This window comes from Hippocampus bargibanti, linkage group LG14 (assembly GCF_051943395.1).
Source record: "Hippocampus bargibanti isolate YZ-2025 linkage group LG14, ASM5194339v1, whole genome shotgun sequence".
Lineage (NCBI taxonomy): Eukaryota > Metazoa > Chordata > Actinopteri > Syngnathiformes > Syngnathidae > Hippocampus > Hippocampus bargibanti.
Genome location: NC_142747.1, coordinates 16250566 through 16269586, shown reverse-complemented (window position 1 = coordinate 16269586; position 19021 = coordinate 16250566). Strand labels below are relative to the sequence as shown.

At 37.9% G+C, this 19021-nt stretch overlaps 1 protein-coding gene across 4 annotated transcripts in view; it reads left to right on the top strand.

Annotated features, from left to right (window-relative positions):
• LOC148888573 (protein jagged-1) overlaps positions 1-19021 on the top strand; it is a 48214-nt gene that overhangs the window by 14484 nt on the left and 14709 nt on the right. For 3 of the 4 annotated variants that reach the window (XM_089014574.1, XM_089014575.1, XM_089014576.1), the window contains exons 3-7: positions 10192-10249; positions 13856-14104; positions 15569-15629; positions 15713-15843; positions 18066-18185. In XM_089014574.1, the coding sequence (XP_088870700.1) occupies positions 10192-10249; positions 13856-14104; positions 15569-15629; positions 15713-15843; positions 18066-18185 (619 nt within the window). The remainder of the gene's footprint in view (positions 1-10191; positions 10250-13855; positions 14105-15568; positions 15630-15712; positions 15844-18065; positions 18186-19021) is intronic. The other variant, XM_089014577.1, reaches the window with a different exon arrangement.

The window sequence follows — 19021 nt, the reverse complement described above, 5'->3', positions numbered from 1 at the left end:
GACACTGGATATCCACTCAAATGGGCAAGGGGGGGTCACGGGTGTGGGTACTTTTTTTTAACCACCTCAGAGACTGAAATGTCGGCCATCACTAAAGTATACTCACAGATTAACATTTAAAGGACAAGCGACGTCTCCGGACAAGTTGTGTCCATAATTTGTAAAATGGCTTCAAATGACTTCTACTGAGCGTATTAGAATAAGATTCCACCGCATATAGCTATATTTTACATTTTAAGACTTGCGCTGAATATTCAGGAAGTCTTCTTTTTGAGTTGGTGACGAGTCCGTACGTGACGTCACTAAAGGAACACCCCTGACCGAAAAAAAGACACATTGTAGCAGTCCTTCCATCACGTGAATGTATTTTGCTGTACTTGTTTGGTCTGAAAACCTCGTGTTACACCCAAAATCCGCCAGAAGAGGGCATCCAAGCTCCATGGAAGTAATTTATCAGCCTGTGGAAACGGCTGATTAATTCCTCACAGGAGCTGGTCGCCATTTTTCTGTCTCTTTTTCTGGGACGCTACATTGCAGTCCAGATGCCTCAAAATGACACGGAAGGACTTCTTTAATCGATTGCAAACATGTATGTTTTCCTCTTCAGAACTCTTTGAATCATATTCATAACTGGATGAGTAACAAGAAAGCATTTCCGAATCTCAAGCCATTGTTTTGATTCTAGAGCAAGGCAAGACGTCCTTGCGTGACGTCACGAACAAGGGGGCGGCACCTTCTGAAACTTGTCATCTCCGAGGTCATTTTGAAGTAGTTTTGGGATACTTTAAGTCATTTTTATTGGTGTTTTGCATTTGAATAAAAATATACTGCGTCTTTTGGGTATTTTAGATGCTATAAAACGTTTTTCTGATGTCAGTTAAGAAACAAAAAAGTGACGTCGGTTGTCCTTTAAGGAATCATCATCAATTGTGAAGCCATGTCTCTTGTTCCGAGACAAAAAAGCAAACGTCGCAAAGGAAGGACATTGATTTTTTTTTTTGTCTTTTCTCCTGTAATCAAAAAAAAAAAAAAAAAAAAATCCATCAATACGACAACAATCATGTCAGGCGAAAGTGAGCTTTTGTGCCTTGTATGACTTTTCTATTGAGACTCTCCGTGGTCTGATAACGTTCTATTTTATTTTAGTTCAGCCGAGTGGAAATTGATCTGGTGCCTTTTTAAGCTTTTTCAGCCAAATGTGCCAGATGGAGATAGAAGGTGGTGGAGGCTGGGGGGGGGAAGAAGAAGAAACACACATATAGCTATGATGACCTGTCGGGATGACATGATGCTCACACACGACTGAAATGCTCTCATTCACTCAAGTAGAAAGTGAAAAGCTTTTAAAATACTTTCACATGTACAAATAAATACAAACGACCAACAACTATGTGTTCCCTCGCAACCTTTTAAATTCCCTCGCAAAGATTGTGAGATAATGCATCCTTTTAGTTTAGTTATTTCTTTATTTTACAAAGATGTTTTTTTTCACAGTGACTTTATCCACCTCACTTTCAGGTCATCTTCTGGGTAAACGAAAGCAACAAAAATAGAGCATTTTCATCCCTATGTGAGTTGAATTGAATGTCACTTGGATTGAAATACAAATGCGTGAAATCTCTTCTTGATGTTAACCTCGGTCGCCCCCCCCCCCCCCCAAAGAAAAAGATGTGTGAAACGCACTGATGTCGCTTCAACAGCGTCGCACTACAAGCGACAGTAGCCAAACTGAGTTGGAAATACATAAACGCATATTTTTAAGAAAAAGCATTCAAAAGCAATAAATAAACAAACAGACAAACAAACAAATCAGCAAATAAATACATGAATAAATAAATGAATGGACAAATCAATAGACAAATAAATAGATAAATACATAAATAGACAAATCAGCAAATAAATAATTACATAGAAAAATAAATAAATGGGTAAATCAGCTAATAAATAAAGAAATGAGCAAATATATAAATACATAAATAAAGAGATTGATAGATAAATAAATAAATACATGAATATATAAATAAATGGATAAGTAAATAAATAAATAGACAAATAAATAGAGAAATCAGCAAATAAATAAGAGTATATAAAGAAATAAACAAATAAACCGATAGATGGATAAATACACAAATATATAAATATCAAATCAGCAAATAAATAAATCAATTAATTAATCAGCACACAAAGAAATAAATTAATGAATAAATAAATAAATACTCCACAAAATAAATAAACAAATAAATAAATAAATAAATAGGATACATGAACGAATAAATAAATGGTTAAGTAAATAAAGAATGAATACACGAATAAATACATAAATAAATAAATAAATAGGTAGATGGATAGATGGATAAATAAACGGAGAGATGGATAAATAGATGGATACATAAATAAATACATACATACATACATCAAGTGTATAATGCTGTCACTTATGCTACCGAAACGTGTATTAAATATTTTTCGCTCGCCTAAGCAAGTAAAATCATTTACATATGCTCATGAAATGTTCTCTCTCTCTCTCTCTCTCTCTCTCTCTCTCTCTCTCTCTCTCTCTCTCTCTCTCTCTCTCTCTCTCTCTCTCTCTCTCTCTCTCACTCTCCCTCGAACTCACACACGCACTTTGCTTCCATACACAAGTGAAATATTCCCGACCAAAACACTCCCACAAGACTGCTGAAATCGTTTCACATGTCATAAAATGAAATGTGTTTCAGTAGTTTATATGAACAAAAACAATTCCACTTTTGTGTGTGTGTGTGTGTATGTGATAGATAATGGTGACTGCCCTGCATTCACACTTTGTATGTTTTCACGTCAAATCTGAGCTTTTGCTGTTTTGCTGTCAGAATAATAATGGTTGTTACTCCGTACGCGTACTAATTTGGCATGCAGGTGAAGCGTGTGCTGTCCAATCCGACTCGGGTGAAATCGCTGTCATGACAACAACGTGTCTCCGTGTGTGTGTGTGTGTAGTTTGCACAACGTTTGGATATGTGTGAGCTTGTAATTGCCTTGAGCCTCCTCTCGCTCCGAGTGAGGTGCAGAATACACGAAACGCAAAGCTATATATAATCACCGTCGAGAAAAAGTTAGCATATGTCCTCACATGTTTAATTGTCAATTAGCCTCCCACTTTAGCACGCGAACGACACGCTAATGGACTCGCTTCAATTCATCAGACACGCTGATGTTGCTTCTGATGGAGGGAATATTATTAATTCTTCTTCCTTCTCACGGTAATCAAATGCCAAATGGGCCTAAAACCAGGAATCTAATCATCCGCTGTTTAAATGAATGCATAATGCATAGACACGCCCATATCTCATTGTCTCAAAAATTGCAGTTAATCAAAAAAGGAGGGATCTTATAGAACACAAAGCATTTAAAAAAAATATTACATGTAATTATTAATTTAATTAACTCATTAACTGCCATTCCTGAATTTATTCAGGAATTGAAAATATGACATAGAGCGGCATTTGTTCGGTTTTGGTTTTTCTTCCTAGGGTGCCGATAAAGCACTGGCCAGACCTCTGGCAATGTTTTTCCCTTCCACAAGGGGGCGTCATTTCCTTTTTTTAGCCCTTTGTCCTAGCTTTAACTGTTGTTAAAACGCTATGCAAACCAATATGTATGTATAATAATAATAAATAATAATAATAATAATACATTTTATTTATAAGCGCCTTTCAAAACTCTCAAGGACACTTTCCAGTCAGAGGATATTTTGGACAGCCACCCTCATTTCAAGCTCATATAACTCCAGACCCCTATAATTTAGGAATGAACTCCTTTTCTGATTAAAGAAGGGAGTTTTCTTCCGCTGCATTGAATGTTGATGTAGTCCTAAAACTCAATATTCTGTGGGTCCTCCAATTTGAGTGAAAATGACAAAAACCCTGGCACTGGAGTGGACACATTTTTGCACATCATCTGGCAGTGAATGAATTGCTAGCTACCTATTAGCTAGATAGCTTTCTATCTGAGTTACTTACGGGTTGAATAAAGGCCTGGCTAGCTATCTGTTAGCTATCTGTTAGCTAGCTAGCTTTCTATCTATTTGAGTTACTTCCGGGTTGAGTGAAGGCCTGGCTAGCTATCTGTTAGAAAGCTAGCTAGCTAATAGATAGCTATCTATTTGAGTTACTTCCGGGTTGAGTGAAGGCCTGGCTAGCTATCTGTTAGCTATCTATTAGCTAGATACCCTTCTATCTATTTGAGTTACTTCCGGGTTGAGTGAAGGCCTGGCTAGCTATCTGTTAGCTATCTATTAGCTAGATACCTTTCTATCTATTTGAGTTACTTCCGGGTTGAGTGAAGGCCTGGCTAGCTATCTGTTAGCTATCTATTAGCTAACTAGCTTTCTATCCATTTGAGTTACCAACTCGAAAACAAGACTTCCTAAATATTCAGCGCGAGTCTTAGAACGTAAAATATAGCTATATGCCGTGGAATCTTTGTAAAATACGCTCAGTAGAAGTCATTTGAAGTGATTTTACAAATTATGGACGCAACTTGTCCGCCGGAGGTGTCGGTTGTCCTTTAATTGTTCAATGAGTGATTCCAAGCTGACTAAATGCAGCATTGTGTTAGTCTAAAATAATTATTTTGTTGTTCAGTCTAATGAAGAGACGGTCAAATGGAGTGTTTGTGTGTGTGCCTGTTGTAATGAGTGTACATCCATTGTTAAGGGAAATTCCTCTCTCAGGGTTGGGAGTTCTTCCTGTGGCAGAGTTATGTTTTTACAGCCTGGCTTCGTCGGGATATCCTACCCAGCCCATGTCTGATCCGCATGCAGGGATGAGGGGGGAGGCTTTGGGTTGAGCTGGGATGTCGAATGCTGGGAACAGTAGTAATAGTAGGTCAGGTCCATGAGGAGTCTTCTCAGATCTTCATTAAATGCGAATTTGGTTGACCGTCAATAAAGGTTTCCATGAAGGAATTCCACACCAGTCGCTGTAATCCTCGTCGTCTTTGGCTTTGGTGCGGCCTCAGGGGGAAGAGCTAACTTCTAATTGTCTGTTCTTTGATTTGAAAATACCTGATGTGTCTAGCCTTGACGGGCTTAGACGCTCAGAGCAGATAAGGGAGACATGGCGAGCAGGTTCAAATCCAGGTCTGGACCTTTGTGTGTTGAGTAGCTTCCTGTCGCAGTTCTCAAGCGTGTACGTGTCAGGTTGTTGTTGACTTCAAGTTGTCTGTATGAGACTGTGTTTTTGCCGTGTGGTATTAATTGATGAATGCCATTTCTCCAAAAATTGCATTTCGTAGTTGTGGTTTGTTATTTGTTTATTTATATGTAAAATAAAGTACTATGTTATAGAAAGCTACCAAGCTGGCTAGCTATTTGCTATCTATTTGCTGTCTATATGCTAGCTATCTGGCTGGCTACCTAGCTGGCTATCTATTTGCTGTCTATAAGTTATCTATCTGGCTAGCTGGCTATCTAGCTAGCTATCTATTAGCTATCTAGCTAGCTTTCGATGTATTTGAGTTATTCCGGGTTGATTGAACGCTGGCATGTGTGGCTGCTGCTGCTCACCCACATAAAAAAAACTGACTAAAGTGACCATAAGAGTTTTGAAAGGCGCTTATAAATGAAATGTATTATTATTATTATTATTATTATTATTATTACTATTATCATTTGCTAGCTTTGTGCTATCTATTAGCTATCTGGCTGGCTAGCTAGCTATCTGGCTAGCTATGGATTCACTATCTAGCTGGCTGGCTATCTGGCTAGGTATCTGTTGGCTATCGATTGGCTAGCTAGCTAGCTTTCTATTTATTTGAGTTACTTCCGGGTTGAGTGAAAGCTGGCGCGTGTGGCTGCCCCTGCTCACCCGCAGAAAAACGGATCCTGTAAAGTGACCATGAGAGTTTATTATTATTATTTTTATTATTAGTATTAGTATTTAGTAGTATTATTGTTAGTAGTAGCAGAAGAAGAAGAATATTTGGAACATTATTTTCATTCATTGAGGATGCAAATAATATTTTCAACTCAGTGATTTTTGTGACTAATTTGAATGGGCTCATTCTCATTGCTATTGTAATTGTTGACTTGTGACAACTACAGCGTTAAAGCTTTGGCGGAAGTCTAAATGTTATGTCTAATTGCTAATGTTAGCTGTGTTTTGACAGGCAGTTTTGTCTACTCAGTTCCTCATCAACACACACGCCTTTTCTCACAATGTCATTTCCCCCTGAGACAACAGAACTACACGTCACTTCACCAATCGGGATACCAACAGATTTTGTTTATAGTTCTCTTACCCGCTTTGTTCTCTAGATAGTTATTTTATTTTATTTTTTCCTGTATGGGCTCCGTCTTCTCACTTGTTAATGCCAGCTTGACGTCACATGGCAGTGGCCCGCTTGTGTGTTTTGGAAAGGCGCTCAGGAAGCGCACGCTAACCTTTTTTATTCTCTAATCAGCTCTAGTCGGGGGTCGTAGGTAATGTGACCTCTGCAGAGGTTCTAAACTGAGTGAAATACATAAATAAATACACAAATAAATACATAAATAAATACACAAATAAATGAATAAATAAATAAATGAATGCCCTTTACATGGATACAGAGATAATTACATATATGGAAAATTGGATACATAAATACATACATATAGTAAATAAATGAACTGATATAAATGCATCAATAAATACACCGATAAAAAAATGAATAAATAAATAAACAGATAAGTAAATAGATAAATGGATACATTTATAAATGGAAAATTGGATAAATAAATACATAGATACATAAATAAATAAATGAATATAAATAAATACATACAAATATACATTCATGAAATGAATTAATAAATGAATCAATCAATAAAAATAAAATAAATAATAATAAAATTATAATAATAAAACAATAATAATAAAATAAATGAATAAATGAATACATGCATGGATAAATAAATGGATACATTTATTAATGGAAAATTGGATACATAAATACATAAATAAACTAATATAAATAAATACATATATACATATAAATATACATTAATTAAATGAATCAATTAATCAATCAATAAAACTAAACAATACCAATCCATAAAAAATAAATAAATAGATACATCAATTACATAGATGGATAGATAGACAGATAAGTTTGATAGCTAGCTAGCTAGCTAGCAAGTTCGATAGCTAGCTAGCAAGCTCAATAGCTAGGTAGCAAGCTTGGTGGCTAGCTTATTTCTGTCACGTCTTGCGAGGTGGTGATGGCGGGTTCGGATCCCAAAAAGCAGGCAGGAGGGAGCAGGAGGTTGTTTGACAAATTGTATTAAAATAAAGTCAGCAGGAACAAAATGTAAAACATCAAAATGATCTGAATGGAAAAAATACAAAGTAGCAAAAGAAGACCAAAAGTAAAAGTCCGCCAAGGTTAAACAAACACGTACACAATGCATGCTGCAACCAAGCAGCAAACAAACAATGAATCGGCACCGGATGATCGTGCCAGGTGTCTTTTTAAGTGTCATTGATTATAACGACCAGCACCTGCGAGGCTGCCGGCAGGGCTGACGTCGCTACCCGCTGGTCGCCAATTTGATCGGGACGACCAGCACCTGTGCAGGTGTAGGCGGGGCCGACAGCGCCCCGCGTTGGTCGCCAACCAGATCATGACAATTTCATTTAATTTACTCTGACGAAGGCGGAAGTATAATACAATCGATAGCTAGCTTGTTATATAGATACCCAATTAGCTAGCTAGCTAGCTATCCTAGGCAAACATTTCCTTAAGCAATGACATCATCTCGACTACACACTTCATTTTCTGTTGGCGAGATGTCAAAAACACTCTGGACTAGTTGGTGACCAGACAATCAGAGTGCGCATCTCAACAAAAGATAGCCTTCCATGAAAACAGATCAGAATAGGCAGCGTGAAATGAACGAGTGCATTGCGCGAGGAAAGAAATCAAGGTAAAAGGTAGGGAAACATATGTAGGCGAGGTAAAAGAATCACATGTACGATGTTGAGATATGTGATGAATAAAGCGAACAAAGAGGTCAGAGGGAGGGGAAAGAAACACGTCGAGATAGAACAGAGTGGAAAGATTAAAGAGCCTGACAAGAGAAAGAAAAGACAGTCGATAGAATAAATGCGCACACAAACGCGGGCGTCCGAATAGTGCTGGACGGCATGGTGCTAATGAGGTGTGCAGGGAAGCAGTTCATTAAGGGCAAAAGAGAGCAGGGAGCTCACGGACTGAGCAGCCATTAAAATTCATCATTTCCAACTTTAAGAGTGTGAAAGCCTACAGTGGAATATCATGAATAAATAGCCCAGGGTAAAACTGGTACAGTCTTGAAATATGCTGAAATGATGTCCTGAACCCACTGTAAAAAAAAAGAGGGCTTTAAATGTCCAAAATATACATATGAAAACACAAATTTTTGTTTGACCCATCAGTCCAGAATAATAGTCGATATCTTGCCAACAGAAAATGAACAGTGTAGTCGAGATGATGTCATTGCTCCAGAAAATGTGTGCCAAGGAATTTGATTTATTTATTTATTATTTGATATACGTATTTATTTTTTATGTACTGGTTTATTCATGTACACGTTTACTCATTTATTCAGGTATTTGTTTATTTATATTTAGCAATTTATTTATTGATTAATTTGTTTATTTTTTATTTCATTAATGTCTCCATTTATTTTTATGCATGCATTTATTTGTGTATTCATTCATTTATTCATGTATTCATTTATTTATTTATTTATTTATTATTTTATATACGTATTTATTTTTTATTTATGCATGCATTTATTCGTGTCTTTATTCATGTATTTATTCATGTATTTATTCATGTATTCAATTATTTATTGATTTATTTATATACGTATTTATTTTTTATGTATTGGTTTATTCATTTACAAGTTTACTCATTTATTCAGTTATTTGTTTATTTATATTTATCAATTTATTTATTGATTAATTTTTATTTCATTAATGTCTCCATTTATTTTTATGCGTGCATTTATTCGTGTATTTATTCACGTATTTATTCATGTATGGATTCATTTATTCATGTATTCATTTATTTATTTATTTATTTTTTGATTTATACATATTTATTTTGTATGTATTGGTTTATTCATGTACACGTTTACTCATTTATTGTTATTTCATTAATGTCTCCATTTATTTTTATGCATGCATTTATTCATGTATTTATTCATGTATTTATTCATTTATTCAATTATTTTATTTATTTATTTATTTTATTTATTTATGTATTGATATACATATTCATTTTGTAAGTATTGGTTTATTCGTGTACACGTTTACTCATTTATTCATTTATTCAGTTATTTGTTTATTTATATTTATCAATTTATTGATTAGTTTATTTTTTATTTCATTAATGTCTCCATTTATTTTTATGCATGCATTTATTCGTGTATTTATTTATTTAATGATTTATGTGCGGAATTGGAAAATGATTTTCAAGCGTAGCTGTCTACCCTCCGCCAGCCACTAAAACGATTTTCTGCCACCACATCTTCATTCCACCAGATGCATTTTCGAGACTTTCCTTCTACTACTACACACTACTACTATGCTATCTGTGAAGCTAAAGTCCTAAATATTTCAATTTAAAGTATATTTATATTCCTATCAAAATATAAAGAGATGAATTGTGAGTCTAATAGACCTTGGATTTCGTTGTTGTTGTCGTATGAATCTCAGAAGCTCTTCCAATGCAATTTTCACCTCTCTGTCACCATTTTGCACCTTGCGTGTGTCCCTCTTACATTCCATTGTCCTCATTCGATTTTGTTTTCTTCACTTCTTCCCACCACTTAAAGTCTCTCAATCACGACGTGACCACCCCGAAGCATTTCGGTCGACGCCAATCACGGAATACTAACACATTTAGCTTTGAGGCTATGCGATATGCATGCTTGTGCGGCATGAATGTATTCATGCAGAAAAGAGTGCATGCCCTCTCTTATCTGTAATATGCGAAATACAGGGCGAGCTCAATGTCACCAATACTAAGGTGGGGCTGTTATCTCTGCATATGGTGATGAATTTTACATTTCAAAATGTTTTTTTGGAATGCTTTATGAGACCCTATGTAGGATTAACCGGGTTTTAATTTTCAAAATAAAAGACTAAAAGGTTGTTTTGTGCTTTTTTTTCCCCCCTCGAACAGAAGTCTTTCTCGTTGGTGTTGGAGGCTCAGGATGATGACAACAGCACATCACAACCGGGTGCGGTACATGCTGTATATTTACTGTGTTTATTCATGCATGCTTGTGTGAATGTGCATCTATTTTATTTTATCTTATTTTTTATTTTTTTTTTTTTGTATCTTGTCTGTGATCGCCAAGGTTAAGAGGTTTTGCTTTCATTTCCTTGTCATCTGCTGTTTTGTTTCTGCTCCTAATCGGGAAAAGCTGCATGACAGTTCAGATGAGCGCTTGCTGTCTTTTTGTCTCTTCTCTCTCTCTTTCTCTCTCTCTCTCTCTCTCTCTCTCTTGCTCTCTCTCTGTCTCTCTCTGTCTCTCTCTGTCTCTGTCTCTCTCTCTCTCTATCTAGCTCTCTCTCGTTTTTTTGCTCTTTCTCTCGCTCTCACTCAGTCTCTCTGTCTCACTCTCGCTCTCGCTCGCTCTCGTTCTCTCAGTCGCTCTCTCTCTCTCTCTCTCTCTCTCTCTCTCTCTCTCTCTCTCTCTCTCTCTCTCTCTCTCTCTCTCTCTCTCTCTCTCTCTCTCTCTCTCTCTCTCTCTCTCTCTCTCTCTCTCTCTCTCTATCTATCTAGCTCTCTCTCGTTTTTCTTGCTCTTTCTCTCCTCTCTCACTCAGTCTCTCTGTCTCACTCTCGCTCACTCTCGCTCTCGCTCTCTCAGTCTCTCTCTCTCTCTCTCTCTCTCTCTCTCTCTCTCTCTCTCTCTCTCTCTCTCTCTCTCTCTCTCTCTCTCTCTCTCTCTATCTCTCACTCTCTCGACCGCACTCTGGGCTGCTTTCTCGCTCTTTCTCTCGCTCATTCTCTCGCTTTCTCTCGCTCTCGCGCTCTCTTGCTGTCGCTCTCACTCGCTGTCTCTCTCTCGCTCTCTCAACTGCTCTGTCACTTTCTCTCGCTCTTTCTCTCGCTCTTTCTCTCGCTCTTTTTCTCGCTGTTTCTCTCGCTCTTTCTCTCGCTCTTTCTCTTGCTCTTTCTCTCACTCTTTCTCTCACGCTCTCTGTCTCTCTCGCACTCTCTGTCTCTCCCGCGCTCTCTCTTTCTCACTCTCTCGCACTCTCTCGTTCTGTCGCTCTCTCACTGTCGCTCTCTCACTGTCGCTCTCACTCTCTCTCGCTCTTTTTCTCTCTCTCTTTCCCTCTTTCGTTCTCTCTCTCTCACTTTCTGTGTGTGTATTTGAAAAAATAAATATGTATTGCACACTACACACACACACACACTCTCTCTGTCATGCCTCCAATTTCAATCTTCCATCCTCCCCCCCCCCCCCCTCGCCGTGCCAGTGGATGCTGCGCGGTTTTATCCCCAAAAGATAGCGGAGATAATGAGAGCTGACTTGGTGCTTCCTCCAGCGTTCTCCCCGTCTCCTTGTCATTACCGTCCAACTCCATCTGAGCTCCTGACAGCTCCCCACTCTCCCGTTGAAGCTATTCTGCCGCGGCAGAAACCTGTCTGACACGTCGCGTCTTGCAAGCCAGGCAGGACTGCCGTTTAATCAAGGAGGATTACTTGGAGCACCCCGTCCAACTGCCCTTGATGATATATAGTGAAAAAGCTAGTACTTGGAGGACGCTATGACTTTGAATAAGATAGCGCCCGTGTTATAATTCCGCCTCTATTTAAATTGGGTTCAACTTTTCATCAGTTGTGATTTAATCAACAGCTCAAAGGCAAGTGGGCAATGTCAAAAGAGGCCCCACTCTGTACAACAGCAGAAGTCGGGAGTAACTTGCTTCTTTATTAACTCATTCACTGCTGAAAATGTAATAATAATAATAATACATTTCATTTATAAGCGCCTTTCAAAACTCTCAAGGTCACTTTACATTCACGTGATCAACTTTTCTGTAGGTGAGCAGCGGCAGCCACACGCGCCAGCATTCACTGAACCCGGAAGTAAATAGATACAAAGCTAGCTAACTAGCTAGTAAATAGCTAATAGACAGCCAACAGATAGCTAGCCACTTAGATAGTTATATAGCTAATAGCTAGCTAGATAGATAGTTAGTTAGCTAATACACTGAATGTCCCTATTAAATACACAGATAGAAAGCTAGCTAGCCGGCTAGTAGATTGTACGGGATTCACATGACATAATTTAATTATAACATAGTGAAATATATGACTTTTATTTTGATAATAATTGTGTAATATTTTGTGGTTCACTTCATTTTTTATACAGTATTTTTATTCTTTTTAGTGACCATTATTATCATTTTATATCCTTATTATACAGTAAAGTCTCGTTATATCGATATTCAAGGGAGTCCGAAAAAATATCGATATAACCGGGACTATCGATATATCCGATATCGATATAACGAGACTTTACTGTATTTCTGTAAACATATGTGCACAATGGACAATGAAGAATATAATATTTTTTTTTTAATTAACTCATTCACTGGCAGATGATGTGCAAAAATGTGTCCACACATTTTTTTTGGTCATTTTCACTCAAATGGCAATATTCTGTGGATCCTGTAATTTGAGTGACAATGACAAAAAACCCTGGATACATTTTTGCACATCTGGCCGTGAATGAGTTAAATCGCATTTTATTCATTATAAAGACAACGTTTAAAGGACAACCGACGCCTACAGACAAGTTGTGTCCATAATTTGTAAAATCACTTCAAATAATTTTCCACGGCATATAGCTATATTTTACGTTTTAAGACTCGCGCTGAATATTCAGGAAGTCTTGTTTTCGAGTTGGTGACGATTCCTGACGTGACGTCACGTCATGAACGCCCCTGACTGAGAAAGCGACACACAAGGCATATCAGAAGGAAAACACATAAATAACGCAATGGTGAATCGTTGTGTGTTGCACCAAGACTACTATTTGATACTAGTTGACACAAATTCCCAGCAGACAAATCAGCCCATTTCCAACGGAGCTTGAGCGCCATCTTCCGGGACGCTACATTGCAGTCCTGACGGCTCGAATTGATACAGAAAGACTTCTTTAATCGATTGCATACGTTTATGCTTTCCTCTTCAGAACTATTTGAATCATATTCATAACTGGATGAGTAACAAGAAAGCATCTTCTCCGAATCTGAAGCCATTGCTTTGATTCTAGAGCAAGGCAAGACGTCCTGGCGTGACGTCACGAACAAAAGGGCGGGACGTTCTGAAACTCTCCATTTCCGAGGTCGTTTCGAAGTAGTTTTGGGACACTTTCGGTCATTTTTATTGGTGTTTTGCATTTGACTTAAAATATCAGCTAAAAATATCAGTTTTTTGGCATTTTAGGTGCTATAAAACATTTTCATGTCAGTTAGGAAAAACAAAAAATGGTGTCGGTTGTCCTTTAAATCACATTCAAACTGTTCTCTGTGTGTGTGTGTGTTTGTGTGTAGGGGGGGCAAAATCATGATTTTATTTTATTTTAATGTAATTTTAATTTTATTTTATTTTTATTTTATTTTATTTTATTTTATTTTATTTTATTTTATTTTAATGTAATAAAATTGTATTTATTTATTTATTTATTTATTTATTTATTTTAGCTAGCTATGACTTTGGTGACCTTTGGACCTTCCAAATAGCCACAAAATTCTGAATTTTAATATGCTCCAAACATTAAAGAGGATGTTTTTTTTTTCCTTCTTCTCCCCCTGCTCCCTCAGATCAGCTGATTGAGCGTGTTCTTCTCTCCTCCATGTTGAATCCCGGAGAGCAGTGGCAGGCCTACCGCCACCACGGCCGCTCCTTCAGCCTAGAGTATCGCCTACGCTTTCGCTGCGACTCCAACTACTACGGCCCCTTCTGCAACAAGTTCTGCAGAGTCCGTGATGACTTCTTTGGCCATTTCAACTGCGACCCCAGCGGCTCCAAGGTCTGCATGGAGGGGTGGACGGGACCGGAGTGCAAGGAAGGTCAGAAGTGACACTGTTTTGCTAGTAATTGACCTCATTCAGAAAGATTCACTCCTAAATATTATCATCACATTTGGAATAGTCAACAGCAATTATTGACTCACCTAATTTTCCCCTTTTGGATTCAAAATTGTCAATTTATCTTATTTAGTTAAAAAAATATCTATTTTTTTTAATTATTTACAGAAATATAATAAAGATATAAAATAATAATGATCACAAAAACGAATCCAAATACTGTATAAAAAATGAAGTGATAATAAACAAATAAATGAAAAATAAATAATAAAATAATAAAATAATAATACATTACATTTTAAGCGCCTTTCAAAGCTCTCAAGGACACTTTACAGTCACGGACAAGTATTGGTACTATAATAAATAAAATACAATGACAAACAGAATGCAATAAAGAAAATACAATTACATATAAATAGAAACAAGAGACAGAGCTACACAGAAAATGCTATTTTAAATTGATGGGTTTTGAGATGGGACTTGAAGCACAAAATATTACACAATTATTAAAAATTGTAATTTAAAGTCTTATTTTTCATGATTTTTAAATTATGTCATGTGAATTACTTTATATTTAAACTCCCAATAATGTTATTAATGTAAAATATTCATTTCAATATCATTAACTCATTTACTGCCATTCCCAAATTTATTCGGGTATTGAAAATATGACGTGCAGCGCCATTCTCAAATTTGTTTGGGTTTTTTCTTACTTTTTGCCGATAAAGCGTTGGTCAGACCTCTGGCAATGTTTTTTTTTTCCCTTCCACGAGGGGGCCGCCCCCACTTGCACCTCATATAACTCCAGACCAATATACAGGTGACATCTGACTTACGACCGAGTTTGGTTCTGTCCAAACGGTCGTAAGTCAAAATGGTCGAAATTCATTCTAAATGTAGAATAGAGACTCAGAGGCGAAATGACTCGCAAACTCCCCCCTCTGGTGCCATCACACGGTCGATTGCTGTGCGAGAGTGAGATGCTGGCTGGCTGACCAAAATTGTCATATGTGTTGCGGGCCTGCTAGCGCGTTGCGGTGGCATAGAATAAAAAATAAATAAAAATAGGGTTTGGAGGTCATGGTCGTAAGTACGAGTGGTCATAAGTCGAGCCGGTCGTAAGTCGGATGTTACCTATAATTTAGGAATTAAATCTTTTTTCTGATGAAAGAAGAAAGTCTGTGGTTTTCTTACGCTGTATTGAATGTTTATGTTGTCCTAAAACTCGGAATTCGAGTGACAATGACAAAAACCCTGGCACTGGAATGGACACCTTTTTGCACGTCTGGCATTTAATGAGTTAAATATGATGCTGCTCTCTGATATCAAAGATACATTCCAAAAAAAACTTTTTTTTTTAGGAGAATAGTCAGGATAAATAGTCTCAGAGCACCGCTACGCTAATTTAGCAGCTTCTAATGTGTGTGCGTCCCCATGTTCTTACAGCGGTGTGCAGGCAAGGATGTCATACGGCCCATGGCTCTTGCATCGAACCTGGGCAATGCACGTGAGTGATCTGCGCTAGATGGACTAAGCAGATGGTGTCACAAGAATGTAAAAAAAAGTCCTGTTCTCCCATTGGATCCTCAGGTGTCACTACGGCTGGACGGGGTCTCTGTGCGACCAGTGTGTGACCCACCCCGGTTGTGTTAACGGGAGCTGCATTGAACCCTGGCAGTGTGTGTGCGACGTCAACTGGGGCGGTCTCCTGTGTGATAAAGGTATTTTTGGACAATGGATGAATGGACTGACGGGTAGATAGATTATTTACAGTACAGTGATACCTTGGCTTACGAACTTAATTGGTTCCCAGACAGAGTGTGTAAGGCAAAAAGTGTGTATCCCAAAAATTAATTTCCTATAGGAAACCATTCAATGAGAATAATCCGTTCCCAGGTCCCCATAAAACATAATTTTCTACTTTCTAAATTTCTAAGCCTTAAAAATACACAAAATATACCTTATTTTATGTATAATAAATGTGATATGGTATTATAATTAAAGAAATAAACTAAATAAATTCAAGAAATAATAAAGTTGTTTTATTTACCTTTGTGATGGTCGTTGGTGGCTTGATGGAATGGAGTGGCCGCCGGTTTCATCCGCATTAAACACTTGAGGAACGTAACCTTCTTCTTTCACCATCTTGAGGAATGATCCCTTGTCGGTGCTTTCTCTGTGATAATTTTATCTAGTTCCTCATCAAATGTTTTCTGTTTAGCTGGGTTGATAGCTTTTTCCATCAAGTGTACAGATGGCTTGTGCGGGTTGTTTGTGGAGCCTGATTGATGGGATATTTTAACCTTGCAGTCTACACTCTGCCTTTGAACTATCAAAGTTGAAACTGTCTCACTGTCGTCTGCCTGTCTCTTTAATGTTTAAACCACCTCCCCTCACTGCTCTGTTCTTGACCAATCACGTGGCTTTAACCGAAGACTGGGGGTGGGGAATTGAGGACAGAAAAAGACGGCAGCCATTTTCTTTTTGGAGAACGGCTTCACTCTCTCTATCTGTAAACCCCATCCCATCCTCACTGCTGCGTTCTTGACCAATCACGTTACTTTAACCGAAGACTGGGGGTGGGGAATAGAGGACAAAAACAGTCAGCTGCCATTTTGTTGTTAGAAGAACGGACTCGTTCACGAACAACACATCACTCATTGAGGCAGCTCCGTGTATGAAAAAAGTTCGTATGCCAAGGTAAAGTTTGTATGCCAAGGTAAAAAAAAAATCATAAATTTAACATTCGTAAACCGAAAATGTCATAAGCCAAGGGGTTCGTAAACCGAGGTTTTACTGTACTCTATTTCTTTTCATATTCTCATCAAGTTCCATTTCAGTTAACAAACGCTTTGTAACTTGCTCATTATGACAAGCGTGAAAATCTTTGATGTACATTTTAGCCTCAATTCATCCACAACTAAAATACACCTTAAACAAGGACAGGTGTGGTTCTTTCCACACCCTCTCAAAACCGATCCACCCTGCTACATGATCCCAGGATACGCATACACCCAACGTATTGTGGGAGGGGGAATTCAGGACCCCCGGCCCTTTTGCCCGTGGGACGTTACATTGTGCAGTGGAAAGGTGATAACCTTGGGTACGGCTTTTGTGAGCCGGTAACTGTAGGCGGAGTTGCTTTGGTGGAGACCAAAGAGACGGAGATCGCCAAACAAACATTGACGTCGGTGTGTGTGCGTGCACTGAATGGTCCATTTTTTGTTTATTTTTGAGAAAGAATTAAAAGGGCGATAACAATGTTTTTCAACCAGGTTAATATTGACATTATTAACTCATTCACTGCAATTTAAAAGACGTGGAGACATTGTTCCCCTTTTTCTTGCTGTCGGGGTGTCGATCGAGTGCTGGTCAGACCTCAGGCAATGTTTACCCTCCAATGAGGGGGCAGTATTTGCTTTTTGTACAGCTGCCCCCACTTGCACCTCAGATAACTCCAGATCCATATAACTTAAGAATGAACTCTTTACACAGGTTTTGTTTTTTTTTCTTGCTTGAGTACCGAAAAAGCGCTGGTCAGACCTCAGGCAATGTTTTTTCTATTCCACAAGGGGGAAGTATTTCACTTTTTTCCATTTTAGCGCTTCAGCTTCAGCTGTTGTTAAAGCGCTATTTAAGACAATATGTACCTGTATGTATTGCGTTGTACTTTGTACAGCCGCCCTCATTTCAAGCTCAAATAACTCCAGACCCATATAATTTAGGAATTAATTATTTTTTTTAAATGAAAGAAGAGAGTCTAAGGTTTCGTACGCTGCATTGAATGCTTATGTAGTCCTAACACTCAATATTCAGTGGGTCCTGCAATTTGAGTGAAAATGACAAAAACCCTGGCACTGGAGTAGAGACAATTTTGGACATCGTCTGGCAGTGAATGAGTTAACACGGATTAAATCCCACTCGATCATTGTGTGTGATTCAGACCTGAACTACTGCGGGACTCACCAGCCTTGTAAGAACAGCGGGACTTGCACCAACACAGAGCCCAACGAGTACCAGTGCGAATGCCAAGAAGGTTTCAGCGGGCGAAACTGTGAAATTGGTGAGTGAAACCAGAGGGAGTTCGAATTTTGCAAGGCGCTTCTGCACACACAGTTTGAACATCAACACTGGCTAACAGATACTAAAATAAAAGCAGTATAAATTTACATAGATGGTTTGAAAGGGGAGTAAAAGAAGCGATTTTCATAAAACAACTAAATCCTTCATTAAACCGGTTTGGTGGGGTGAGGTTCAATTTGGATCGTTCATACAATAGCCTGCTTAGGCAACATAGGATTAGTAATACTGATGAGATGAAACCGGTGGAAGTGGGCCAATCAGGCCAGTCGTTAGTCACAACGATAGGAACTATCAGTGGAGAGCAGGGACCTATCATAGCAGAGTCCGGCACCGCCATGTCTGAACAGTAGTTCCTATCGTGATATATATATATATATATATATATATATATATATATATATATATATATATATATATATATATATATAGGGCCTAAACTACCAGTAAGACTTTAGTTTGCTGACGAAGTTTCTTGGATAAGAAGCGAAACGTCTGACACCTTCAAAGAAGTACAGATGACGGCTGAACAAACCTTTTCATCGATAAATTTGTCATTATAATTATGCCTAAATTCATAGTTAAAAATGTATTTATCAATTCTTTTATATCAAATATCAATCCGTATTCACTTCCTCCTGTGTGTATGAGAGATTTTGTTATCATTTGACAAAAGCAAGGTTAGACTTTTTGGGCGATATACCATAATTTCAAAAGGTATGTTTGGGGCAAACATAAGCCTGCTCATTACCAAAAGAACGCCATACCAGCAGTTAAGCATGCAGGTGCCACCATCTTGCTTTCATTTTTTGGAGCAGT